The sequence below is a fragment of the Salmo trutta genome, chromosome 23, assembly GCF_901001165.1.
Source record: "Salmo trutta chromosome 23, fSalTru1.1, whole genome shotgun sequence".
NCBI classification, from domain to species: domain Eukaryota; kingdom Metazoa; phylum Chordata; class Actinopteri; order Salmoniformes; family Salmonidae; genus Salmo; species Salmo trutta.
In genome coordinates this window covers 28852913-28880900 of record NC_042979.1, presented here as the reverse complement: position 1 = coordinate 28880900, position 27988 = coordinate 28852913, and the positions used below count along the sequence as shown (strand labels likewise).

Below are 27988 nucleotides of genomic sequence, written 5' to 3'. Positions count from 1 at the left end.
ATCGGAATTACAAGTTGGAAACTCGAGCATCATGCTATCCATCAAACAATCAATCAATAAATGTATTTTATAAAGCCATTTTTACCCAACCTAAAACCCCAAAGAGCAAGCGATGCAGATGTAGAAGCAGTGGCTAGGAAAAACTCCCTAGAAAGGCAGGGACCTGGGAAGAGGCAGGAACCAGGCTCTGAGAAGTGGCCAGTCCCGTGGAGTGCCGGGTGGAGATTATACTAGTGCATGGCGATTAAGGCCAGATCGATTTTCAACCAAGATAGTCATTAAGGCCAGATCCTAGAGCTCCAACTTCTCCGACCTGAAGATCACTGATGTCACGATTTTTCCCAGTCTGAGCTCGTTTTTACCTGAGTTCCCAGTTGTTTTGAACGCACCAAGTTTCACTGTGCCGAAATTGACTGGCGCTCTGCTCGGACGAGGGCGTGTTCAGTTAACAAAATTGTGCTTTGGTATAGAAGGCATGCAGTAAATTGCGGTGGGGGATTAGGCAGAGGTGGTTCTGGTATGCTTTGAGGTGTTTTCATAGATATTTTAATTAGTTAAACCATGTCTAGGTTTTTTAACGCAATTAATACTCACCTCCGGAGAGATTTAGCCGCATATCGCGCTATTGTGTGTCTTCCACTGCGTACAATAAGCTACACTTCGCAGAGACATGTGGGAAATGGGTAAGCCCCCTCGTGCACTTTTTGCCTTGTAGTAAACAACTCATGTTACCCTTTCAGCTTTCTTGTATCCGACAGTAAGGTTACAGATTTCGCGTTTGGGACAGTTGGAGGAGACCACAGAGGTGTCCGGTAGGCTATACGGGGCTCTTTGATAGCGTAATGTTATTATGGGTCTGTCCACAACCCAACCGTTTTAATTCAGTTTGCATAATGCACATGACTTCCCTGCTGAACAGACCATGAGATTCTTCTGACGCGCTAATGTTCTCTGTGTTTATAATGTGACAAACAATATAGCCTATATCTCCAACTGACGTTAATGTGCCAGGCTATCTGAGTGATCTCATGGCAACATGTTGCATTTCCTTCCAGGGGTGTATGTCAGGTCAGAACTGGTCAGGGTGGATTTTCTTCACAATAATCTCTTCTGCTTCATAGAAGTCACATAACTACTCTACACATCTTTACCTGTATTGAAATAGATTCAAATGCATTCAAATCAATGAATATATATATATATATATATATATATATATATATATATATATATATATATATATATATATTTTACATTTGGTCTCACTGTCTTCTCTCATCTCACCCCTCTTTACCCCCTCTTCCCCCTCTCAGGGACAGCACTATGGTCCTGGGGAAGAGGTGGAAGGACACGGCTGAGACGGTGATCATCGGAGGGGGCTGTGTTGGAGTCAGTCTGGCCTATCACCTGGCCAAGGCTGGACAGAAGGATGTGGTCCTGCTGGAGAAGTCTGAACTGACCGCTGGATCAACCTGGCACGCTGTAGGTCAACAAGAACAACAAACTAAAACAGATCTAGGATCAGCTTTCCTGTCCCCAAAACCTTATCTTAACCGTAGGAGGGAAGACCGAACTGTCTGGGAGCAACAGATGGCTTCAGGGGTTCATGGATAGAGTCTTGTTTTGTTTGTCAGTCAGGGGGGCACACAAACGTATTGGGGGAGTTTGTTTTGCAAGGCCCTGTACCCCTTAAGTGAAATCTCCACCCACCCGGGGCATGCAAATGAACTCGCCCATTTATTGATGGTCTGACACCTGTTTCGACCTGAGACGTTCATGGGAGTTTTCATGTTCCCCAACATTTGAATAAGTTAAGGAGTTGTTACACACACCCACTATTAGAAGGAACGGTCAGAGAAAAAAGATAAAGGAGCTCAGAGATATTCAACACGGAAATAATACATTGAGACCACACTCAAGATATTTACATTTTGTCATTTAGTCATCTTATCCAGAACGACTTACAGTTAACGGGAAAAACCTGACCAAAGATACTACGGCGAGATATCAGATAGTCCACTCGGCAGAGGGAGATTCCCAAGAAGTAGATGGAAGCATGTAAGAAGATCTAAGTTATGTTAGCTGTCAAAGACAGCTGCTGTCAAAGAACCAGGCCTATGTGGTTCTGCCAAGGATCTAATGACCTAATTCTGCCTCTCTATAACCCCCTTCCAACCAACCCTATCCCATATAGGTTACTCTACATAGTAAATATGCTGCTCTTAATGTCAAGGGGCCAACTTTCCTAGTAGACTTATCAAACTTCTCATTCTATGTATCTGTGCTAGGAACATGTGAACTGCATGCCCTGGTTGTGTAGTTAGTCAATGGAGATAACATGATGTTGTTGAAATGTGTATTATTACTATTATTTTATAAGATGCATTTTCAAATCATTGCTTTGCAAACTTGCAGGGTCAGTACAGTAGATCAAGTGTTGTCAGTGTTTCCATTTACATGACCATGTCTCCTCTTCTAAGTGTCCATGTTTATTGTCTGTTCCAGGCTGGTTTGACCACGTACTACCACCCTGGTATCAACCTGAAGAAGGTCCATTACCACAGCATCAAGCTGTATGAGAGTCTGGAGGCCGAGACAGGACAGGTATACTACACGTCAGCCACAGCACAACGGGTTATATCATGTCTGTATGAGTGTATCTATGTACAGTGGGTATCAAAGTATTCACCCCCCTTGGGTTTTTTCATTTTGTTGTTACAAAGTGGGATTGAAATGAATATAATTGTGATTTTTGTTGTTGTTGTTGTTGTCATTGATGACAAAAAATAGTCTGTATTGTGAAATTGGAAGAATATAAACGTTAATATGCCTTGAGTCAATACATGTTAACTCCTTTTGTAGCAATTACAGCTGGGAGTCTTCTTGGGTAAGTCTCTAAGACAGTGGTTCTTAACCTTGTTGGAGGTACTGACCCCCACCAGTTTCATATGCGCATTCACCGAACCCTTCTTAATTGGAAAAATAAAATTCAAAACATAGGTATATATTTTACTGGTGCACAAAATGAACCGTGCATCAACATCAGTGTTCAAAGAACAAAACCATTAAAACATGATTTTCACACAAAAACAAAAACATAATAATGAATATTTACTGCAAATCAGTGTGACTTCTGCTGTTGCCTTTCAGAGACCAGTTCAGAAATGCGCGGCTTCACCTTGGCAAGTGCCACTCTCATGTCATTTTCGCAACAAAGTCTGTTCCTTTTCTTCGTTTTTATGTCCAGCATCCTCGAAAAGGATTGCTCGCAAAGATATGTTGTAACAAACGGTATGAAAATCTCCAGAGCTTTCTTAGCAATAACAGGGTACGTTACCATTTGTTGACACCAAAACGTTGAGAGCGTTGTTGTTCTGAAGAGTTGCTGTTGAACCTGGCTCTGCTGAATTTCAATGATTTCATCGAGGTATTCATCATTGACATCTGTTGTCTCAACACTAAACGTGAACGGCTGTCTCACCCATGCTGGATCTGACTCTCTTGTAGGGAAGTATCCGTCGAGAGACTTTGCAAGCTCATCTAAGTGCGTGGCAATTGCTTGCTTCAGTTCCGCGGGTACAGAAATGTCTCCGATTCCAGATACATCTTCGATCTTACTTACACAGTCGTCCAGCAGGGGAAAGTTTGCGAAGTTATCGTTCTCTGTTCGTCGTTTCCATAACGGTAGCTTTTTTTGAAAAACCTTCAGGTTTTCTTCCGCTTCGATGATGTTGACTCCACCGCCCTGCATCTGTTGATTGAGATGATTGAGAGCTGCGAAGATATCAGCCATGTACGCTAAAATGAGAATGAACTCAGAATCTTTTAAGCAATCTGCATGACGATGTTGGTGCTCTTGCAAAAACAGGGCTAATTCCACACGCACGGCAAAAACACGATTCAGCACCTGTCCCCGGGATAACCACCGAACGTTAGAATGGTACAGAAGTACCTCGAATTCAGAGCCCATTTCTTTACACAGCTCACTGAAGATGCAGTGCCTCAGAGCACTATTTCGCACATAGTTCACGCATTCCACTACAATTTTTAATACTTCTGCCAGTTTTGGAGGCAAGGTTTTTGTTGCCAACGCATGCCTGTGCAGAATACAATGCGTAACAATGATGTGTGGTGCATCGGCTTTCACTAGCGCACCAAAACCAGACTTTCTTCCCAGCATGACTGGAGCTCCGTCCGAACAAACTGCAGAAACCATATCCCACGAAAGATTGTTGTCTTTGAAGAAGTCATCCACAAGTTTCTTCACATCGGCTGCCTTAGTTGTTGTCGTAAGAGGCTTACAAAATAAAAAATCTTCCTTTATCACGTCGTCTTTCACATAGCGCACAAATACAGCAAGCTGGCTTAGATTGGAAACGTCTGTGGTCTCGTCGAGTTGAAGGCTGAATTTTGCTGGGCTTGAAATCAGATCTGCAACTACTTGAGCCAAGATGTCTTTGCTCATGTCCTCTATTCTGTCATAATGGTGTCATTTGAAAGAGAAATTTGGGATAACTTAACTTCAGCCGCTTTTCCCAGCATGATATTCGCCATCTTCAACACAGCTGGTTTTATGAGTGTTTCACCAATGGTGTGTGGTTTGCCCTGCTTTGCGATCAGGTAAGCAACTTCGTACGATGCTGTGAGGATCGGTTTGTTGATGGATACATCGAATCTGGCTCTCTTCACCTTGAATTCAGCGAGTGTTGTGTTCTTGTATTGTCCATCTCCATGCAGCTTAAGGAAGTGTTCTCTTAGTTTTGCCGGTGCTAGACTAGAATTGCTCAACTTGGCATTACAAATCATGCAGTTAGGACGCTGACTCTCATCACGTTCCGTTATACATGTGAATCCATATTGTACATATTCGTCCGACCACTTTCTTTTTTTGCTCGACATAGTTAGTATGAAGGGATTAAAATATTAAGAAAGAAATCACACAACGTACCATCACGACAGTCACAATTCGACTACTGAGCGCGCCAAATTCCCTGCAGCACAGATAGGCCAAGCGATGTTGCATGATCACCTGCAGCCAATGATGGCCAAGCGGGGCGTGTCATCACGAATCATATGAGTCGGGTGTGTTTCTTGACCTCCGCCGAACCCCTGAGACTGGCTCACCGAACCCCTGGGGTTCGATCGAACCCAGGTTAAGAACCACTGCTCTAAGAGCTTTGCACACCTGGATTGTGCAATATTTGCCCATTTAGTCTTTTAAAAATGATTCTAGATGTTGGCTAGACAGCTATTTAAGTCTTGGTAAGATTTTGTAGCAGATTTAAGTCAAAACTGTAACTTGGCCACACAGGAACATTCACTGTCTTGTTGGTGAGCAACTCCAGTATAAATTCGACCTTGTGTTGTAGGTTATTGTCCTGCTGAAAGGTGAATTCCTCTCCCAGTGTCTGGTGGAAAGCAGACTGAAGCAGATTTTCCTCTAGGACCTTGTCTGTCCTTAGCTCTGTCCAATTTCTTTTTATTGTGAAAAATTCTGTTTGCCAATGTCAAGCATACCCATTCCATGATGCAGCCGCCATCATCCTTGAAAATAAGGAGGCAGTAACTCAGTGTTGTTGGACTTGCCCCAAACATGAGGCTTTGCATACAGGATGCATGTTTTGCAATATTTGTGTTCTGTATATTTTTTTTATTCTACTTTTTAGGTCATTATTGTGGAGTAAATACAATGTTGAGCCATCCTCAGTTTTTTTCCTTCACAGCCATTGAGCTGTTTTAAAATCAGCAATGGCCTCAGGGTGACATCCCTGAGCAGTTTCATTCCCGCCCTGCAGCTCAGTTCAGAAGGACGACTGCATCTTTGATGTGTCGGGGGGTTTAATACATAATCCACAGCATAATTATTAACTTGAACATGCTTAAAGAGATATTAAATGTCTATTTTGTTATTGTTACCAATCACTGCCCTTTTACTATGAGTCTTTCAAAAATCTCACTGGTCTTTGTAGTTGAATCTGTACTTGAAATTCAATACTTGCCTGAGGGACCTTACATATGTTGTATGTATGGGGGACAGAGAAATTATGCCAACCCCTGCTATTTCACGCTAATAACAGGGGTTGACATGCTACTTATTATGAGAATTGTTTAGCCAAATTTGACTCCAGAACTATTTTAGGCTTGTCTAAACAAATGGGGTGAATACTTTTGCAATAACTATTTTAGTTATTACATTTTTATTCATTTCATGAAGTTCTGTGTGTAGCTCAATGACAACAAAATCTGGGGAAAAAGGGGGGTGAATACTTATGATACCCACTATGTATGTATATATGTTTTACACATTTTATCCATGTGTCTATAGGCGGTGGGTTTCCACCAGCCAGGCAGTATCCGTATTGCCTCCACCCCAGTCAGAGTGGATGAGCTGAAGTACCAGATGGCAAGAACCCACTGGCACCCCACTCCCCAGTGGCTCATCACCCCTGAGAAGATCAAGGAGCTCTTCCCCCTGCTCAACATGGACAAGGTCTGGACCTGAACCAAAGAGCTCTATATCTGTCAGAGGAGGCTAGTGAGGGGAGGACAGCTGGTAATAATGGATGGAGTTAACGGAATGGTACCAAACACATGGAAAACCAGGTGTTTGATACCATTCAATTTATTCCGTTCCAGCCATTACTATGAACCTGTCCTCTCCATTTAAAGTGCCACCAGCCACCACTGATCTATAACCGTGGCTCTATATCTATTGTTCTGGTCTGGAACGGAGGAACGCATTCTCATGCGCCATAGACAGATATGTTTACACTGTCTTGCCAACTCCATTGGTCATTGGTATGACAATGCCCATAGGAGTTGGAAGACGGCACAAACAGATCTGGGACCAGGCTAATAGACCTCATCATGATCTCAGTTTCATGTCATGACTTAAGAGCCTAGTGGATATACTCTAATGATTTAAAGAGGCTTTACATAACTTTTCCCTCTGCGGGGGATCTTGAGGGAAACAAAACTTCCATAATGTATCTTTAAAGTTGTCATTGACCAAGAACGTTTGTTTGAACCAGTAGACAACGACATGACAGTTACACTTTATATCCACCTCCCCCAGGTGCTAGCGGGTCTATATAACCCAGGAGACGGCCATATTGACCCCTACTCCCTAACCATGGCCCTGGCTGCTGGGGCCCGTATGTATGGAGCCCAGATCTACAACCCAGCCCTGGTCTCTGGCCTCACACCCACCAGTGATGGGAAGTGGGATGTCCAGACCCCATACGGGACCATCAGAGCTAACCGCATAGTCAACGCCACAGGTCAGTGGTCGAATATTTGTCAGTGGCAAAATATCTGTCTCTATGTAAACCCCAATGGAGGCTAGAGGAGGGCAGAATCTGTGGACAGGCTCATTGTAATGGCTGGAATGGAATGGGTCATCACTGGTACATACAAATGCATGCAGGAATACATGCACAACATATACTTCTTGCTGCATATATGGAGAATAGAAACAAGAACCTTTGGCTAACTGGGAGGCTTAGCTTCCTGCTAGAACTTGGTCTGCCAGAGAGCCAGATGAGCGTTGATGTAGTTGGGTCCAGGCTCTATGTTATTGTACAGAGTGTGTTTGTGCTGCAAATCACGATTGATTGCTCCTCGCACAAGCTTGTACGTCCAAACTAACATTAGTGACCATACTACAGAACATGCATTGACTGTTGACTTCTAGATCAATTGTATCAATACATTGCATCATGCACTGTAGTATCTTGTAGATATATCAGCATGTAGAGGTCATTTAGGGCTATAGATGAGTTTCTAATGTTTAAAACTGACTCCAGCAGTTTGTCCATTCAGCAACACAGTCCTGTTATTCACAGCTCTTGGGTCAGATTGAAATCTCACTGGCAAACATTGAGAAACTATGATTAGAGCCGGCCAAAAGGCTTGAACAACAACTTCAGTTGAAGATTTTTGTAAACGAGTCGGGGTGAGTCAGATTGTATAACACAGACCAGTCTGGGTGGGTGAGCTGGGGAAGTTAACACCTCTATCTCCTCTCCAGCTTGTCAGAAACTAAACCCACAGACCTGGTTTACCAGTTTGGGTTGGTTAAAATGCAGGACCCCATGTCTCTCAAGTCAATCAAACCAGTCACTCCTCATGAACTCATTTTCAGTTCAGCCACCGGCTGTGTATTTTTTTTACTGCTTGTAGACAGACGAAAGCGAGATGACCGTAGTGAAAGTAGTATTGGGTATAGACTACAGTAAAGAGCACACTCTGCACAGACAAATTAGATCTTAGGACCCCAGTCCTGAGGACAAAGAAGTTGATGAACCTAAATACTTTAGGGGTGAGTTCAGTTGTCGTTCTTGTTTGATTTGGCCCAGTGCTGAGCCTCTTTCAGTCTTTCTGACTCTTGTCTGAACTGCTCTTATTCCAAGGCTGCTATCTTAGGGACATTTGACCATATACACGACATTCTGAGTTCAGGGGAAGCAGGGTCGCATGGTTTGAACCGGGTCATACCAGTTCTGGGAGGATTACGTTGGCAAGGTTTTGTCACCACTATCATACCTCCTTGCATAACTGATTCATTTTGCAGCTGCCTGAAGTTTGCTCTCTCCCTCCTTTATGGGTCCCTGGAGGAGGGATGGGGGGGGGGGGGGGGGCACGTTCTAGGTTTACTTTGCTTTGTTGTAGCTTTGCTAAACCCATTAATATTATGGCCCCTGGCACTCCGTTCCCTCATCAGTTTACCCAAACAGGCCAACAGGTTTTAGCCAATCACAGAGCAGCAGCTGAAGGACGCCTCTTCAGCAGACGTTTAACACTTTGCTGACAGATGTTTTTAAATCTTGAAGAACAAACATTTTCTGATTCCTTAGTGAAGCTTGGGTTTCCATGTGCCTTTTCTCTGCAAACTTTTATGTTTTCTTTAAGTTCATGAATTTGCAGTTTGGGTCCACTCATTTGACAACCTAGTGTTAACATCACCTATGTACAACAGTCAAACCGTACCTGACTGGGCCTCCCGAGTGGTGTGGTGCAGCGGTCTAAGGCACTGCAGTGCTTGAGGCGTCACGACAGATCCGGGTTCGATCCCGGGCTGTGTCGCGGGTGGCTTCTGGGTTAAGCGAGCAGTGTATCAAAAGGCAGGGTCGTGTTTTGGAGGATGCATGGCTCTCGACCTTCGCCTCTCCCGAGTCCGTACGGGAGTTGCAGCGACGAGACAAGACTGTAACTACCAATTGGGGAGAAAAAGGGGTAGAAATTGTTTTATTACAATAAAAAAAACATAGGAAGTCATCTTTGAATAACAGTCAGCTATCTTAGAATTTTACTCATTATGTTTTGTCAACTCAACTTGATTTCCTCAGTTGGCGTAATGTAACAAGCTGTAACTTCATTTAAGTCATTTAGCAGACACTCTTATCCAGAGCTATTAGGGTAAAGTGCTTCACCTAGTCTGCTTGGGGATTCAACCCAGCAACGTTTCAGTTACTGGCCCAACTCTCCTAACCCCTAGGCTACCTGCTGCCTGTAACTACCAAAATGTTGTCTAGTGCTTGATACGTAGTTGATTCACAGCAGCTACAACATTGTCCAGTCAGGCAAAAAAACAGATATGTTTTATTTTGGTAGACAGGATGAATTGGGCTCTAATATTAATATAATATATGCCATTTAACAGACGCTTTTAACCAAATGCCATTTACAGTCATGCGTGCATACATTTTACGTACGGGTAGTCCCAGGAATTGAACATACTATCCTGGCGCTGCAAACACCATGCTCTACCAACTGAGCTACAGAGTAAAACGAGTGCTTGGTAGATATAACACTTCCTATAGGGGATCTGCAGATATACTGCCCATAGACATGTGTTATTGCATAAGTCACGGCTGGTGAGAGCCTTACAGCCTTGTCCTATACATTACACTTTGCATACAATCAACATGGAGAGAGAAATGTATAGCTGCACATAAAGCTGCTGGGGCCAAATGAAAGCCACTTTGTCAGGGGTACAATGGAAATGTCCCATAGCGCAGCTGAGGGATTTCATCTAAAACCTTGTCTTTGAAGCTGCTGTTGTTTGAAACCCCACTGGACACTGTAGATTTATAGTGTTTGACCAATGCAGTAATGACTACGGTCTCCATATGGTCCAGTAAAATAGTAGAGTGCACATATAGGCCGGGTAGTGGGAGTTTGTGTCGTTTGTGTGGTGATTGTGTCAGTTGCTGTGTTTGCACTTTGCAGACACGCACACATATACAACCTGCAGTCTGAGAGTCTTATCTGTGTGTCCAGTTTTGGTTTTGTGGGCTTCTTTATCAGAACATCCTTGGTTGTACTCATAAACAGTAGCTAATACACCCCTTAAACTCACTCCTTTACTTAAGAGTTAAATCTCTCAACTTCATTATACTACTTTGGAATAGGCCCAGTGATTTGTGGTTGAGTTTTGGACATTTTGTGAGCTTTGTTCGTATTTGTGGGAATAACCCTGGGAGGAGGAGGATGATCTTCTGTGAAGAAAAAACATATTCCAAAAAAGACCACTTCCGTCGAAGCCTCCCTCTCTATACATATCATTGGGAAGTTTATGTCTTTCATTACAATACAACTCTCTAATCCTCAGGTCAAACTACTCTTTCCTTTAGTGGGTGGGTGGGTGAGTTGTGTGTGTGGTGGGATTTGGAGGTTCACCCCTCGACATGCAGGGTAGGATATGTGATTTATGCTTGCTGGAGTGATGGTCTGCAGAAATAACTCCATGTGAAAGCAGATCCTGAAGTACAGCTGGAGCATTCCTCACAAACACCAGTCTCATTTGCTCCCTCCCTCTACTCCCACACTCATTCCATCCCTCCCACCTTCTAAAAATGTTTAAAAACAATCTAATCAGTTTATTGGTTGCGTTCACATATTTGCAGGCGTTATAGCAGGTGCAGTGAAATGCTTATGTTTCTGCAGTAGCTCCAACAGTGCAGTAGAATGTCTCACAAATACAATACACAAGTAACACACACATTGTAGTCCCACACTCACCCTATTCCATCTCTCTCTCCTTCCACTGTCTCAAACTCCCCCCTTTCCTCCCCCCCTTGTTTCACTCCCACATTCACCCCATTCCATCTCTACCTCCCCTTCTCCAACCCTACCTTCATAATGCTACACCCCATCACTGTTTGGCACCTTGACCAATGAGAACCCCCAGAGTAAGGTAAAGGGTTGTGGTTCTTGGAATGTGTCTCCCCCTGAAGGATTGGTTTCACCATGTTGGCCCTGTGACCTACTAAAGGTGCACAGGACACTGAGACCCCCAGTGAAAGGACAGTGTCTCAACGAGAGAGAGAAACCTTGTTTCAGAGTCTCTGGCCTTTAGAAACTATTTAGGTTATCACTGGTGCTCATAAATATAAGCAAGGGAGGGAAATTAACTAGTTAGTTAGAGGTGTGGAGGTGGTTGTACTCTGGACATGGCTGAGCCTGTGTCAGACAAAGCCCCACTTCCAATGAGTCCATTCATTAGAGGTTATTCCTGGGAGGGTCTGTGAATGGCCCTGTGTGTGTCCTACTACAGGGAGCTTGTAAACATGTGTGCTGTCTACTCTGACTCCTCCAGAAGCTCTGCCCTGGCCCAACTGGCTGTATTCGACAGAATTGGGGCAAGGCAACCTTTAAAAGTAGAGAGTACGTACGTCCCTCTGAGCTGGAAAATGTAAACAAAGCTGATGTTGTTAAAATCAGGCAAACTGCCCAATTTGAGAGCGAGAAAGCGGAATCTAAAATGAGCGACTAAATCAGACCCTACATGTAGTTTAAGTATTTATGTACAATGCATTCCAAAAGTATTCAGACCCCTTGACTTTTTCCACATTTCGTTACGTTACAGCCTTATTCTACATGGGTAAAAAAAATAAATTATAATCCTCATCAACCTTCACACAATACCCCATAATGACAAAGCAAAAACAGGTTTTTAGAAATGTTTGCAAATGTATAAAAAACAAATACCTTATTTGCATAATTATTCAGACCCTTTGCTATGAGACTCAAAATTGAGCTCCGGTGCATCCTGTTTGATCATCCTTGAGATGTTTCTACAACGTGGACTCCACCTGTGGTAAATTCAATTGATTGGACATGATTTGGAAAGGCACACACCTGTCTATATACCCACAGTTGACAGTGCATGTCAGAGCAAAAACCAAGCCATGAGGTCAAAGGAATTGTCTGTAGAGCTCCGAGACAGGATTGTGTCGAGGCACAGATCTGGGGAAGGGTACCAAAAAATGTATGCAGCATTGAAGGTCCCCAAGAACACAGTGGCCTCCATCATTCTTAAATGGAAGAAGTTTGGAACCACCAAGACTCTTGCTAGAGTAGGCCACCTGGCCAAACTGAGCAATTGTGGGAGAAGAGCCTTGGTCAGGGAGGTGACCAAGAACCCGATGGTCAGTCTGACCGAGCTCCGGATGGAAGCCACTCTTCAGTAAAAGGCACATGACCGCCCGCTTGGAGTTTGCCAAAAGGCACCTAAAGACTCTCAGACCATGAGAAACAAGATTCTCTGGTCTGATGAAACCAAGATTGAACTCTTTGGCCTGAATGCCAAGCGTCACGTCTGGAGGAAACCAGGCACCGCTTATCACCTGGCCAATACCATCCCTACGGTGAAGCATGGTGGTGGCAGCATCATGCTGTGGGGATGTTTTTAAGCGGCAGGGATTGGGAGACGAGCCAGGATCAAGGGAAAGATGGACGGAGCAAAGTACAGAGAGGTCCTTGATAAAAAATCTTCTCCAGATCTCTCAGGACCTCAGATTGGGATGAATGATCACCTTCCAACAGGACAACGACCCTAAGGACACAGCCAAGACAACGCAGTAGTGGCTTCGGGACAAGTATCTGAATGTCCTTGAGTGGCCCAGCCAGAATCCGGACTTGAACCCGATCTAACATCTCTGGAGAGACCTGAAAATAGCTGTGCAGTGACGCTCCCATCCAACCTGAAAGAGCTTGAGAGGATCTCCAGAGAAGAATAGGAGAAACTCCCCAAGTACAGGTGTGCCAGGCTTGTAGTGTCATACCCAAGAAGACTCAAGGCTGTAATCGCTGCCAAAGTACTGAGCAAAGGGTCCGAATAATTATTATTTCAGTTTAGATTTTTTTTTTATACATTTGCAAACATTTCTAAAAAACATTTTTTGCTTTGTCATTATGGGGTATTGTATGTAGATTGAGGGGGGGGGGGAATGAATCCATTTTAGAATAAGGCTGTAACATAACAAAATGTGGTAAAAGTCAAAGGGTCTGAATTCTTTCTGAATGCATTGTATTTGAGCCAGGGTCTGGTGTGGAACAGTTGCAACTCAGCAGATAACCCCAGTTGTTGACTTCTGCCGCAATCTGACATTGGTTCCCCGTCACAACTAGTTCCTGCAGGCCATTACCAGTCTGTGATCTGTGGGGACAAACAGCTGTGGTGGCAGCAGGGGCCATGGTGTGTGTGTGTGTGTAGAGAGGGAGAGAGAGAGAGGGAGAGAGAGAGAGGGAGAGAGAGAGGGAGAGGGAGAGAGAGAGAGAGAGAGAGAGAGGGAGAGAGAGAGGGAGAGAGGGAGGGAGAGAGGGAGAGAGGGAGGGAGAGAGGGAGGGAGAGATTGACACACGTCAGACTTTCACCCCACAAATCATTATGTTTGTCTGGCTAGGGACCAGTAGCAACAGTCTTCCATTTCATAGGTTGCACCTCCGTCACTCAGTCGCAGTATGACATTATTATGAAAGATCTCTAGCCGCCCTCTATCGGCAGCGCCATAGTGGTGCCCTTGGTAAAGTGGTGATAAGCACAGTCATTCTGGACGAATGCTAACTACTGTTTAGTCTAAATTAAACTATAGTGCCTGGAAATACAATGACGTTGCTGAAGTAGTAAAATATTTAGTAGGGAACAACTTTGCCAGCATTATCATGTCATCAAATTGACTTTAGACAGATTGCAATGTTATTAGCTAGCAAAGTTTGTCAAAAATAGCTAGCAATGCTAATTGAATAGGATCTCTATGGTTGAGCCATAGTGTTGGAGCCATATTCAGACAGCTAACTCTGTTAGTGTAATATAGCAGGTCTCAATCTGAAATGGCATCCTATTCTCTATATAGTGCACTACTTTTCGCCAGAGGCCCATGGTTCTTGCCTAAAGTAGTGGACTATATAGGGTACAATTTCAAACACAGCCCATATCTGAGTGGCATAGAGTACACCATAGTACTGTAGTAAGTCATGCTCTCACTCTTCTTAGCTGCCAGCTTATACACTCTGTATATGGCATTCTAATATTCTACAATTTTATGGCCATTTTCTGCTCAAGACATCCCTTAGACACACATACACACGCCTCCATTTATGTCATTATCTTTTTACAATCCTCTGTGGGACCCAGTTGGCTTTACAGTGTTTTGGTCTCAAGAAGTGAAGGCTGGTTGGTAGAGGGCAGAGAGTGTAAGTGTGTGTGTGAGGCTCTGTTCTTAACCTTGTTTTGTTTTGCTTTCCTTATGGTGGAGACTGGAGCGGTTCAGGGATGGCTGTTTACATGCTGGTGGTGTCTTTCTCCCTACTGTCTGTGTGTTAACTGCTTCCTGGTCTCATCAAAACTCATCAATTTCCTGTGCAGACCATGAACTCATTACTAATTTTTGATTGGTCAACAGGTTTCTGGGCAAGGGAAGTTGGCCAGCAGATTGGCTTTGAGCACCCCACTATCCCTGTCCATCACCAGTATGTTGTCACGGCAACGGTGCCTGAGGTACTAATTTAATTACATTTTAATGTCTTACTGTATTAACTATCCTTCATTGTGCATATTTTACAGTAAATGTGTTGTGATGTTTAACAGCATTTGATTTGATGTTTAATAAATGTTGTGTTTTGTTGTGTCTAGGTAAAGGCCCTAAAGGCAGAGCTGCCAGTGATCAGGGACCTGGAGGGCTCCTACTACCTCAGACAGGAGAGAGATGGACTGCTGTTTGGACCCTACGAGAGAGAGGAGAAGATGGTGCTGCAGGACTCCTGGGTTAGAGATGGAGTACCACCAGGTCTGTCTGCTGATCTCTCTATCGCTCTCTCACCCTCTCTCTTACCCTCGCTCTCTATGCCTTAACCTCAGTTGTACACTCTCTCTCTGTGTGTGTGTGTGTGTGTGTGTGTGTGTGTGTGTGTGTGTGTGTGTGTGTGTGTGTTGAACAGGTTTTGGTAAGGAGTTGTTTGAGTCAGACCTGGACCGTATCATGCACCACGTAGAGATGGCCATGGAGATGGTGCCTGTACTGAAGAATGCTGACATCATCAACATTGTGTCTGGACCAATCACCTATACCCCTGACCTCCTTCCTATGGTCGGACCGCACCAGGGAGCACGTAGCTACTGGACCGCTATCGGCTTCGGGTAAACGGGAGTGTTTGTGTTTGTGATGGGGTCGGGTGGATGCTGAAATCAATATGACTGGATGGTGTAGTGTGAAAGTTTTAAGCATCTTCCGTATTGTGGGAACTATAAAAGCCTTATGTTTGATTGCCAGGGAGTAGGAGGTTGAAGCTTAAAGGCATACCTCAGGGTCTGTTTGTGTCCCAGGTATGGAGTGATCCACGCCGGTGGCATTGGGAAGTTCCTCAGTGATTGGATCGTGACAGGGGAACCCCCCTATGACCTCATTGAATGTGACCCCAACCGGTATGGAAAATGGACCACTGTACCCTACATGTGTGCCAAAGCCAGAGAGTCCTATGGATTCAACAACGTGGGTGAGTAGTCACTACCAATGTTCCCTCAAATGTTTTTCATCACCTAGCAAATTCTCTGATCTGCTATGCACAAACTTGAAGGTTGTGAAAATCCTGTGCAACTTCCAGCGTGTTTATTGTGAACACTGAGGCTGTACCCGCTTTAAGTTTGTTTTAAGTGGTCAAGTAGGCTACTGTGGCTATTTGATCATAATGTAGGCCTACGAGAGTGGTCTACCATCAAAAGCAATGGAGAAAATGCATCCCATAACGTTTTAACATGGACATAGCTGTTCTATCGTTCAGTCTACAGTAGCAGCCAATGTGTGCCTACATTCCATGAGACTTTTGGAAAAAAACATGTAGGTCTTGACATGAACCTGTTTATCCACTTGTCCTTCAGACAACATGTTATACTGGTGTTTTGATGCAAGAAACCACTTTACAAAATAAAATGCATCATTATTCCCATACCACTATTACAGAGAATCAGACAAATGCTGCTACCCTCTGCCTACTTAGTTTATGCAAGCCTGTCTCAAAATACAACACAGCCCCTTTAAGACAAAAAAAAGCTCTTTACCTGACTCACTTTTCAAAGATTTTGAGCTCTTGTAGGAAGCAATCACTTTCCCATTGCTGACTGCAAATGATCCATAACTGGGCTAGTAACTCGCTAGTAACTAGTAAAGGATATGAACAGATGTACACATCACTACCTGTAGCTTTCGCTTTGATCACAAAACAAGCACATCTACTCACGATCGCTCATGCTGTCAACTCTCCTCTCTCTCTTTACCCCCCCCCCCCCCCCCCCCCTCTGCTCTCTCCCTCCTTCCCCCCTCTCTCAGTGGGCTACCCTAAAGAGGAGCGTTTTGCTGGCCGTCCGACCAACAGGACCAGTGGTGTGTATGAGCTGCTAAAGGGAAAAGCTTCCATGGGGTTCCACGCCGGCTGGGAACAGCCTCACTGGTTCTATAAGCCTGGAGACAATGTCGGTTACAAGTAAGATACCAAACCAGTCAATCAATCAGTACAAATATGACAATACACTGAGCGTTAACCCAATGAGTCCCACCATAACGGCGGCATGATTTAGGACATGAAACCCCTTTTATACATTGTGACTTTGAGCTACAGAGTCATACCATTGGATTTGTCTATTTGGTCTGCATCCGCAGATACCAACCATTAGTCTGTGATTAACTGGGGCTGAGTTAGTTGTTTGTGAGACAAGGGTGGATGCCGAAGGGGCCAGGGCCCGGTCTTATTACAAAAACATCTGTGGAGTCGGAATAGTTTGAGACTCTCACGAACACCCACGTGTAACATGTTTTGCTCTGACGCTCACAAGCTACACGAGTTGTTAGACGGTAAGGGGTTCCTCTACATAGAAGATCAAAGGAAATCCCAGGACATGGTGTCTATAATACTATCTCACATAGTTGCTGTCACAAACTCAACTCCACGCAATTGTCACTGACTAGTAGGACATTCATTTCCCACAGAGCAAACAATTTCTGTGCTTATATCATTCACATAAATTAATTTTGTATCAGGTTTATGCATTGATGGTCTTAAAAGAAGAAAAGAAAATTGGGCACGTGACAGCAGTGTGATTTCATCCTGGTGCAGCTGAGAGTGTGTTAGAATGTTCAAGGAATTGGTGTTCTTTTTGGGGGGGATAGAAGGGGGAGGTTAGGATAGGCTGGACAGCTCCCAGTGGAGGAGTGGAGACCACCCCCTGTAAATATATCAGCCAGCCCCAATGGGTCTTACAGAGGTGAGCTCACCGAATGTAACATGGCATTATGTAACAGTTACTCTAGCCAGCACAATAGAACCATTTAGAGAGAACATCAAAACATATTTACATGTAATGCTTTGGGAAATAAATCTTGTGTAGCTACTGTTCAGTAACCTTATAGACTGATACTATTAGTCTGACTTCATCCTCATCAGGTGTTCAAGGTCTCAAACCACTTTTGTTTTAAGAGCTGGAGGTGTTTTGGAGATCAAACCTAGGGTTAGGTTCCAATTGGCCCGTTTAAACTCAGATTTAAGATTGTTGGCCAACTCAAACCCAGGGTTAGCTTCCACTTGGTCAGAGAATTTAGCACCACCTGTGGGATTTCTTTATGAAATTATGCCCACGGTATATGAAAATAGTTTTCCATATGTAAAACTATAAAACCTACTGTATAAGGACTCAGTGATGCAATGTTATTTAAGTACTGGCAGTGAAGTGTCCTTCCTAACACCATGTCTTTGTATGACTGTTATTTTATAACACAGTGTTTAAGTCTGGCAAACAACTCTACCCAATAAATACACTATATATACAAACATATGGGGACACCTCTTCAACTTAGTGCATTCGGCTATTTCAGCCACACCTGTTGTTGACAGGTGTATAAAATCAAGCACACAGCCATGCAATCTCCATAGTCAAATGGCCTTACTGAAAAGCTCAGTGACTTTCAATGTGGCACCGTCATAGGATGCCACCTTTGCAACAAATCAGTTTGTAAAATGTCTGCCCTTCTAGATCTGCCCCGGTCAACTGTAAGTGCTTTTGTTGTGAAGTGGAAACGTCTAGGAGTAACAAAGTTGTAGGCCACACAAGCTCACAGAACGGGACCTCCGCGTGCGAAGCGTGTAGCGTGGTAAAATCGTCTGTCCTCATTTGCAACACTCACAGGTTGCTTAAGATCACCATGCGCAATGCCAAGTGTTGGCTGGGGTGGTGTAAAGCTTGCCACCATTGGACTCTGGAGCAGCGAAAACACGCTCTCTGGAGTGATGAATCACGCTTCACCATCTGGCAGTCTGACGAACGATTCTGGGTTTGGCGGATGCCAGGAGAACGCTACTTGCCTGAATGCATAGTGCCAACTGTAAAGTTTGGTAGAGGATGAATAATGGTCTGGGGCTGTTTTTCAAGGTTTGTGCAAGGCCCCCTAGTTCTAGTGAAGGGAAATCTTAACAATACAGCGTACAATGACGTTCTGCACAATTCTGTGCTTCCAACTTTGTGGCAACAGTTTGGGGAAGGCCCTTTCCTGTTTCAGCATAACAATGCCCCAGTGCACAAAGCAAGGTCCATACAGGAATGGTTTGTGTAGACCGGTATGGAAGAACTTGATTGGCCTGCATAGAGCCCTGACCTCAACCCCATCGAACACCTTTGGAATTAGATGTTCGACGAGAGGTGTCCACATACTTTTTTATGTGTGTACAGTACCAGTCAAAAGTTTAGACACACCCACTCATACCATGGTTTTTTAAATTATTTTTTATTTTCTACATTGTAGAATAATAATGAAGACATCCAAACTATGAAAAAACACATATGGAACTATGTAGTAACCCTTTTGCTTTGATGACGGGGTGACAGGTAGCCTAGTGGTGAGAGCGTTGGGCCAGTAACCGAAAGGTTGCTAGATCGAATCCCCCAGCTGACAAGGTAAAAACCTGTCGTTCTGTTACTGAACAAGGCAGTTAACCCACTGTTCCTAGGCCGTCATTGTAAATAAGAATTTGTTCTTAACTGACTTGCCTAGTTAAATAAAGGTTAATAAAAAAATGACAGCTTTGCACAGTCTATGGCTTGGGTGGCTGGAGAATTTGTCAATTTTTGGGCCTTCCTCTGAGACTGCCTGATATAGAGGTCCCGGATGGCAGGGAGCTTGGCCCCAGTGATTTACTGGGTTGTCCGCACCATCCTTTAGCGCTTTGCGGTCGAGGGCGGTGCATTTGCCATACCATGCAGCGATGCAGCCAGTCAAGATACTCTCGGTGGTGCAGCTGTATAACTTTTTGAGGATCCAAATGTTTTCAACGTCCTTAGTGGAAAGAGGCACTGCCGTGCCCTCTTCACAACTGTACAGGTCTGTCTCAGCCAATACTTTGCCATTTACATTTTAAATTAACCAAGTAACTAACCCACAAGTGTCTGTCTTTACTCCCCAGGCCCAGTTTCAGGCGTACCAACTGGTTCGGTCCGGTGGGGAGGGAGTGTAAGCTGGTGATGGAGAAGGTTGGGGTCATTGACCTGACACCCTTCGGCAAGTTCATGGTTAAAGGGAAAGATTCTCATAAACTGCTGGACAGACTGTTCGCCAACACTATGCCCAAGGTAAGGATAACACTATACACAACTACTCACTGTATCTCACCAACGCTAGGCCCAAGGTAAGGATAACACTATACACAACTACTCACTGTATCTCACCAACGCTATGCCCAAGGTAAGGATAACACTATACACAACTACTCACTGTATCTCACCAACGCTATGCCCAAGGTAAGGATAACACTATACACAACTACTCACTGTATCTCACCAACGCTATGCCCAAGGTAAGGATAACACTATACACAACTACTCACTGTATCTCACCAACGCTATGCCCAAGGTAAGGATAACACTATACACAACTACTCACTGTATCTCACCAACGCTATGCCCAAGGTAAGGATAACACTATACACAACTACTCACTGTATCTCACCAACGCTAGGCCCAAGGTAAGGATAACACTATACACAACTACTCACTGTATCTCACCAACGCTATGCCCAAGGTAAGGATAACACTATACACAACTACTCACTGTATCTCACCAACGCTAGGCCCAAGGTAAGGATAACACTATACACAACTACTCACTGTATCTCACCAACGCTAGGCCCAAGGTAAGGATAACACTATACACAACTACTCACTGTATCTCACCAACGCTATGCCCAAGGTAAGGATAACACTATACACAACTACTCACTGTATCTCACCAACGCTAGGCCCAAGGTAAGGATAACACTATACACAACTACTCACTGTATCTCACCAACGCTAGGCCCAAGGTAAGGATAACACTATACACAACTACTCACTGTATCTCACCAACGCTAGGCCCAAGGTAAGGATAACACTATACACAACTACTCACTGTATCTCACCAACGCTAGGCCCAAGGTAAGGATAACACTATACACAACTACTCACTGTATTACAACTCACTGTATTACAACTATTCTATACACAACTCACTGTATCTCACCAACGCTAGGCCCAAAACGAGAGGGACTAAATGTATCATTGCATCGCACCAGGCAAAACTCACTCACTCAGACAGCTCATTGCACCACTGTATACGTCCCTATACAACTCTATTGCCAACAGGTGGCAGTGTTCTGTTTGCTGCTCAGGCTTAGGTTAATGTTATATTTATGTTTCACTCTCTCCCCTGTCAGGTGGGCCTGACTAACATCAGCCACATGTTGACCCCCACTGGGAGAGTCTACGCTGAGGTCACCATTACCCAGCTCACACCTGGAGAGTTCCTCCTCATCACAGGATCTGGATCAGAGCTGCATGACCTCAGGTAACACAGGCAGACAGACTCTAAGCAGCCCAGGCCAGCTAACAAGGTGTAGAGTCAAGCCGTCCCATATAAAATTATTCAGTAATCCATTATATAACATTATTCTAACCCACTTAGAAACACTGGTAGTTACAGCAGCTGCTACTTTAACGTCCCCTCTCTCTGCTCCAATAGGCAAACAGCACATTATAAACAAATGCATCTCTTTTCTACCTATTTATTCAGCTCTCGGTCTCTCATACATCATGAGACAGTCTGCTGGTGTTGTATATCACCCCCTAGTGGTGACCTATCTTTTCCACCAAGGGCCATGTGGGTGCAGGGTTTTGCTCCAGCCCTGCACTAATATACATGATTCAACTAATCAAAGTTAATATTGAAGACTTTGATTAGTTTAATCAACATTGTGCCAGTGTTTCGATTCCTTTTGAGTTGCTTGAAGTTGTAAATATAACCCTATGGACCCCTCCCTAACCCCAGGTGGATGGAGGAGGAGGTAGTCGAGGGGGCGTATGATGTAGATATTTCCAACGTGACAGAGGACATTGGGGTGTTGGGTGTGGCTGGACCAAAGGCTAGAGATGTTCTACAGAAACTCACTCAGGAGGACATGAGCGACGCAAGCTTTAAGTTCCTCCACTGCAAACCCATTCAACTGGGTGGCGTCAACCTCAGAGCTATCAGGATCTCCTACACAGGTGTGTTTGTGGGCTTAAACATTTTTAAGAGTATGTGTGGCATGTGAATGCATGTACAGGTCAGCTAACGGACGGTGTTTCAGGTGAGTTGGGCTGGGAGCTGTACATTCCTCACAAGGACATGGCAGCTGTGTACCAGGCTATCATGGCAGCAGGAGAGGACGAGGGCATCGACAACTTTGGTACCTACGCCATGTCATCACTACGACTGGAGAAAGGCTTCAGAGGCTGGGGCGCAGAGGTACGCACACACACACACACACACCTTTTTAAGTTGTTTGTGGATGTTGGACTGATGTTTTTGTCTCATCAGATGAACTGTGACACCAACCCTCTGGAAGCTGGTCTGGACTACTTCATCAAACTCAACAAGGTAGACATTGCTACTGCTGTTTCACCAGTCAACCACTGTGTGTTCAAATAGAGGTGTCATATTCAAACGTGTAGCTTATTTTTACGTTATGAAATTGTGGCCAGTATACTAAGTCTACTTAGTTAACATTTTCTCCTACACACCTGTATTATTTTTTGGGTTATTTATGCTACTTAGAAATAAAGCACACATACCAACACTCTAACATCTCTCCTTGTCTGTCTCCAGCATGCTGACTTCATCGGTAAGGCAGCGCTGCAGGAGATCAAAGCAAAAGGTCTGAAGAGGAAGCTGTCATACATCACCATGGATACGGATGATGTTGACCCAGAGGGCAACGAGACTATCTGGCTCAATGGCAAGGTGAGTTGTGTGTGTACATTGTTTTCCTACCTTATCAGGACCAGAATGTTCTGACAAGGTAAGAAACAATTTCACTGTTAGTCTACACCTGTTGTTTACAAAGCATTTGACAAATAAAATTGATTTGATTTTGTAGTAGTAACAGTTCTGTGTTTTTGTTAAATTAATTTGTTAAAATGCTATTTTAGGCTTAAGGGTTAGGTTTGGGGTTAAGGTGTGTGTGTGTGTGTGTGTGTGGTATAGAGGCAACACAACATTAGAGGCTTACACTTCCACCCAACGTTTGCCTTCCTGCAACCTTCTCCATCTCTCCTAGGTGGTTGGTAACACTACATCTGGGGCCTACAGCTACACCACCCAGCAGAGCCTGGCGTTTGCCTACCTGCCAGTGGAGCTGTGTTCTGTAGGGCAGAAGGTGGAAGTGGAGATGTTGGGGAGGAAGTATCCTGCCATGGTGGTCCAGGAGCCACTGGTCCTCACAGAACCAACCAGGACCCGGCTGCAGAAGAAGAGCAAGGCATAGACACTGGGGACGGGCAGAGAACCAGCTTAGAACTAGAGTACCAGACCTGGGTCGAAAATAGGATGTTTTCTTTCAAATATTTACAGTATGCTCCTGGTGCTAATTTCAACCCAGGTTCGACCAAGGTCCACAAACGGTAGAGCCGACACCAACCAAGCAACTACACTGTGAAGTGAACTATACTGGCTGACAAAGTGACATGAAAAAGACTGAAATGTGATGAATGGTACTCAAATGACACCCTATTTCCTATTTTGTGCACTGTTTGTTGTGTACTATATAGGGTATCATTTGAGACAGACTTTGACTATGAAGTAAAAAAAAAAATATATACTTTCCTGTTTGGTCATCTGGTGAGGAAGAATCAGCTAGAGCAACCTAGAATGTGCATATAAGAGCTTAACTCTAGGTTCCAATGTGGACCTATGGACATATTGGAACGTAGCCCTATACTTGTATTCGTCTCAGTATTCATAGTATTACAGGTCCAATGCAGCCATTTTTATCTCGATATCAAATCATTTCTTGGTAACAATTAAGTACCGAACTGTGATTGTTTAAAACATTTTATTTTTTTTAAGAATTTCACCCCTAAGAAGAAGAAAAAAAGTGCAATTTCTCAAGCAAGAATTTTGTTAGGACCGTTCGGGAGTGGTCTGGGATTGATCTTACACTAGCTGTTATTGGCAGAGAGGTTTGGAACTCTTTCTTATTGGTCTATTAACTCATTTACCGCCTGGTGATGTCAACAGGCAGGCCAAAACTCCATCCCACCAAAAGAGGCTGAAATTTCAGGTGGTCTTTTCAAACAGCTCTTGCATTATCATTTTCACAGTCGTATTCTAACATCGTAGTGTGGAAATGTATATAAAACACTGAGCCTTTAAAGTCATGATACCTTTGGCTTAAGTCTTGAATCCATCCAACCCTTAGAATGTGGTCATTAAGTACCTATACCTTAACTGCTTAACAACAGAGCCAATCATTTCTCTTAGGTGGCATTTTAATGTCTCAGTGTGGCAGTGTTATCTGTTTGAATGGCTTTTTAAATTCCAGGTATTAAGGGTTATTATGGGGTTGAAAAGCAGTCTTGGTAGAAGTGTTATTGTAGCTACACTATCACAAGAAGAATGGGCCAAATAGATGCTGCTTTACTTCCTACTGTAGTCTCTACCTTATGTGGAAGAGACAATTAACTATGATAATGCTTTGCACAAACCTCAGTCTTAAAGGAGGGCGGGCATATTGCAGATAATAATCAACTATGCACCAGTGGCGGTTCTAGACCATTTCAACTGGTGGGGCCAAGCTGGGGCCAGTTGTACTGTTAGAGGGGCCAGTTACATTAGACGTTATTGTTGTCATATCGTTTTCTTCACTGCATTGCAGGCAAAAGACCATGTTCATAATCATTCAACAATTTATTTGCGCTTCCATTATAATTTTCATTTGCATTACATATTCAGTATCGGGTCACATCAACTGTATTCTCCGTTTTTTGTGTTTTTTTGCAAAAAGATCAGCAAATTCATCTAGACTCAAGGCCTTTGCCCTCCTTGACTCAATACACCTAAATTGCTTAATCTGTCATCTGACATTGTGGACCTGAGATACGTTTTCACCAGCTTTAGTGCAGAAAAACTCAGTTCACAAGAAGCAGTACTAACAGGGATTGAAACAGCTATCTTGCACAGTTTAAAGAGCTCAAAGGAAACTTCTGTATAAGGCTCAATGAATAATACCAGCTGTACTACACTGGAGGGTCTCTGCATGCCACTCTGTATTTTCCTTTCTAAAAGTCTTCTGAACTGATGTAGTTCATGCCCCAAGTCCTCAATATTTGATTCATACATTCTAGCAAATGGAAACAGGGACTTCTCTTTGAGAAATACATCACTTGTCGGGTTTAGAGTTTGGATGCCATTCATTATGCCACAGTTTTTGCTAGGGAACCTTCTGTTAAGCTCATTGAGCATATGATCTAAAACAGGGTAGAAAAGGGTTGTACGAAAACTGCCTTTTTCTTGTTCTGAATCTGACCCACTGTACTGAGTACACAGTCTCCATTAAATTGAGAGCTTAGCTTTTTTGGTCGTTTTGCAGGGGGGTGTATCGCATTGCTCAGCTGTGTTCAACACTTCATTCCATAGGTCATCAAAAAATGACCCATCCCTGTAGCCATTCAAAGTTTGAACTAAGGCTTCAACTAAATCAACAGCCTTTGACAGGTCAAGTGATGAAGACTGTAGCATATCTGATAGAAATGTTTTCTTCTCCAAACACTTTATGGAGTGTAACAAGGCACACAAAGATTTACAATTCAATCTGTGCAAGCAGAACTCGTGCCTCAACAGATCTGTCACCATTGTTCTTGGACTATGTCTTGCAGGAATCGCTTAATGGCAGGTAATCTATCCATAATAGTATGTAGAGCCATATATCGACATGCCCAGCGAGTGTCACTTAGTCTCTGAAGCTCTCTAGGTGCACCTGGGTACATCTCTTTTTGTATGTTAAGCCATTTTTGATGCACATATGACCCAGATGTAAAGACGTAAAGTCTTTCTAGTAAGGATAAGAACTGTCCTACCTCAGGGACAGCTTTGACTGTATCCACTAAAACTAAGTTTAGACAGTGTGCACTGCAGTGGATGTAAAACGCCTGCTTTGCTTGTTCTTTAATGCGTGCCTGGACACCTGAATGCTTGCCACTCATAACGGAAGCACCGTCATATGCTTGGCCTACCAGGTTGTTTTTGTATTCAAGACCATGACTTTCTAATATGTGTATGATTTTGTCAGTAAGCCCTGCTGCATCTAGTCGATCAGCCGATTCAAAGTGGAGAAAGCTCTCATGGACAGCTCCTCTGAAATAGTACCTGAGTACTAGTGATATCTGCTCCTTTTTGTTTTTACATCTTTTGTTTCGTCTGCCATTATGCGAAAGACCTCACTGTCTTTCACTTCTTCTATCATTTTGGTTCAAACCATGTCTGCCAAACAACTCAGAACCTCATTCTGAATCCCTTTGCTTGTATATTTGGCATTATGAATGGAAGTCAACCTTTTTTCCACAGTTGTGTCATCCTTAGCTGTTGTTTCTAGGATTACCATGAAGTTCCCTTTGTTATCTGACTCTGCAGACTCATCGTGTCCTCTCTGTGCAATGTTTTGTGTGGCTGTAAGTAGTACTTCTCCTATTGTTTTAATATAGTCCTGATTTTTCTTGAACCTGTTTGTTGTGTTCCTTGTTTAGGGCATTTACCAGTGTTGCATTACTTTTTACAGCTTTCTGATAGTCTCTCCATGTAATTATTGCTTGTTTGTGCTGCTCAGACCTTGCATGAATTGCAAATCCCCCCTCTTTGTAAGTTGCCTTCTTCCAGTTGTTAAAAGCCAATTGTGAATCAAATACAGTCTCTGAGACTTTGGGAGGGCTAAAATGCCTGCAGGTGTAAAAAAAAAAAAAAACAGTCTGATTTTTTTGAATATTCAAGCCAGGGGTGGATATGGTACCAGGCCGCCTTGACGCTCCTCCTCCGGTCCTCCATCAGGGTTCTTGGGTATATGTTCATCATTGGCTGCACCGGTGGTTCCTCCCGGGATTTGCTGATATCTGCCAAAGAAAAAAATCTATAATTAAAAGTATCTATTTGGGTCATTTTAGATATACCATTGCCATCAGGCAACTTCTGAAATCCATCTGATATCTATATCACAAGCCCAATAGCATGTTAAATAAGAATTCATTTCAATCACAAACTGACTCATTTCTACACACCATATAAACTGACTCATTTCTATACACCATATAAACTGACTCATTTCTACACACCATATAAACTGACTCATTTCTTTACACCTTACAAACTGACTAATTCCACTGCTTTACAAGTAACCACAGATTTATTCAACATCACAAACCTGATGGTCCACTGCTTGTGGACGCACGAGGCTCCTCTGTTGGTGTCTCAGTCTGAGCCTCTACCTCGGCTTCTCCATCTGTCTCACTTTCCTGCTCTGCTATGCCTTCACTCTGTCTCTCCAATGGACAAGTCTTCCTGCTCTCTCTCTGCTTTCTCTTGCTCTCTCCACACCTGAGCCATCTGGCTCTGTCTCACTGTCTGCCTTGTCCTTCTTCTAAAGAAAAGACATGACGTCCTTCTTTCTCTTCATTTTGGTGAAAACTAAAGAGCAAAAGCAATGGGTACCATGCTTATTAATTCATTTACTTAAAATAACTGACTTGCTTGGTAACTACCCTTTATGTCTAACCGTTTTACGTTACAATGCGTTTACGGGGTGTGGTTTAAGTAAAAACACTCAGCACCATGAGTTTGTTGATGATATATTTTATTATTTTTCATGCTGCCACAAAGTAACAAACGGCCAGGTTAAGTTAAGCTGATCTAACGTTACACTTCTGTAATGCATTTAATACAAATACAACATATTAACAATTTTACTCACCTCTATATTTCCTTCGTTGTGCTGGAACTATAATATTCGTGTGGAATTTCTTACAACTTCTGAATAGAAAACTTGCAGATGCATGTGGTACGATACTGTGTGTTCCGCCTAAAGCCGTCCCTCTAGAAAATGTGTGGGTTAAACATTGGTTAATTAAATCCAATGCCAAGTTTGGTCCTGTGTTGTGTGTTTTTGTAATGATTCTAGATATTTCAAACACTAGAATTAATCCCTCTCGCTGTATGGAGCAACATCAATCATATTGGTTATTTGAACTTTGAGTATTACAAGTGTCAATCCACTGTACCACTAAGCAACAACACAATATCCAGGAGCAACCAACAATAGAAGATTCACAAGAATGGAATGAATGTATTGCATCATACAATTCATTTTATAAAAAGCAAAAATAAGGTCA

The 27988-nt window shown here is 43.4% G+C and overlaps 1 protein-coding gene across 1 annotated transcript; it reads left to right on the top strand.

The window, feature by feature from the left end:
* Window positions 1-194: 194 nt before the first annotated feature.
* Window positions 195-27744, top strand: dmgdh (dimethylglycine dehydrogenase). Its single transcript, XM_029709753.1, has 17 exons — window positions 195-683; window positions 1314-1482; window positions 2506-2604; window positions 6326-6490; window positions 7076-7280; window positions 14688-14782; window positions 14918-15071; window positions 15223-15421; window positions 15608-15777; window positions 16608-16761; window positions 19729-19894; window positions 21013-21143; window positions 21624-21841; window positions 21925-22082; window positions 22155-22214; window positions 22443-22577; window positions 22894-27744. Exons 1-17 carry the CDS (start codon window positions 562-564, stop codon window positions 23098-23100), a joined length of 2607 nt encoding a protein of 868 aa, XP_029565613.1. The 5' UTR covers window positions 195-561; the 3' UTR covers window positions 23101-27744.
* Window positions 27745-27988: the final 244 nt, after the last annotated feature.

Coding starts and splice junctions, on each gene's coding strand:
- dmgdh (XM_029709753.1), top strand. CDS start 562: ATGTCTAGGTTTTTTAACGCAATTAATACTCACCTCCGGAGAGATTTA. Junction 2,605..6,325: donor TGGAGGCCGAGACAGGACAG/GTATACTACACG, acceptor ATGTGTCTATAG/GCGGTGGGTTTCCACCAGCC. Junction 22,083..22,154: donor TCAGAGGCTGGGGCGCAGAG/GTACGCACACAC, acceptor TTGTCTCATCAG/ATGAACTGTGACACCAACCC.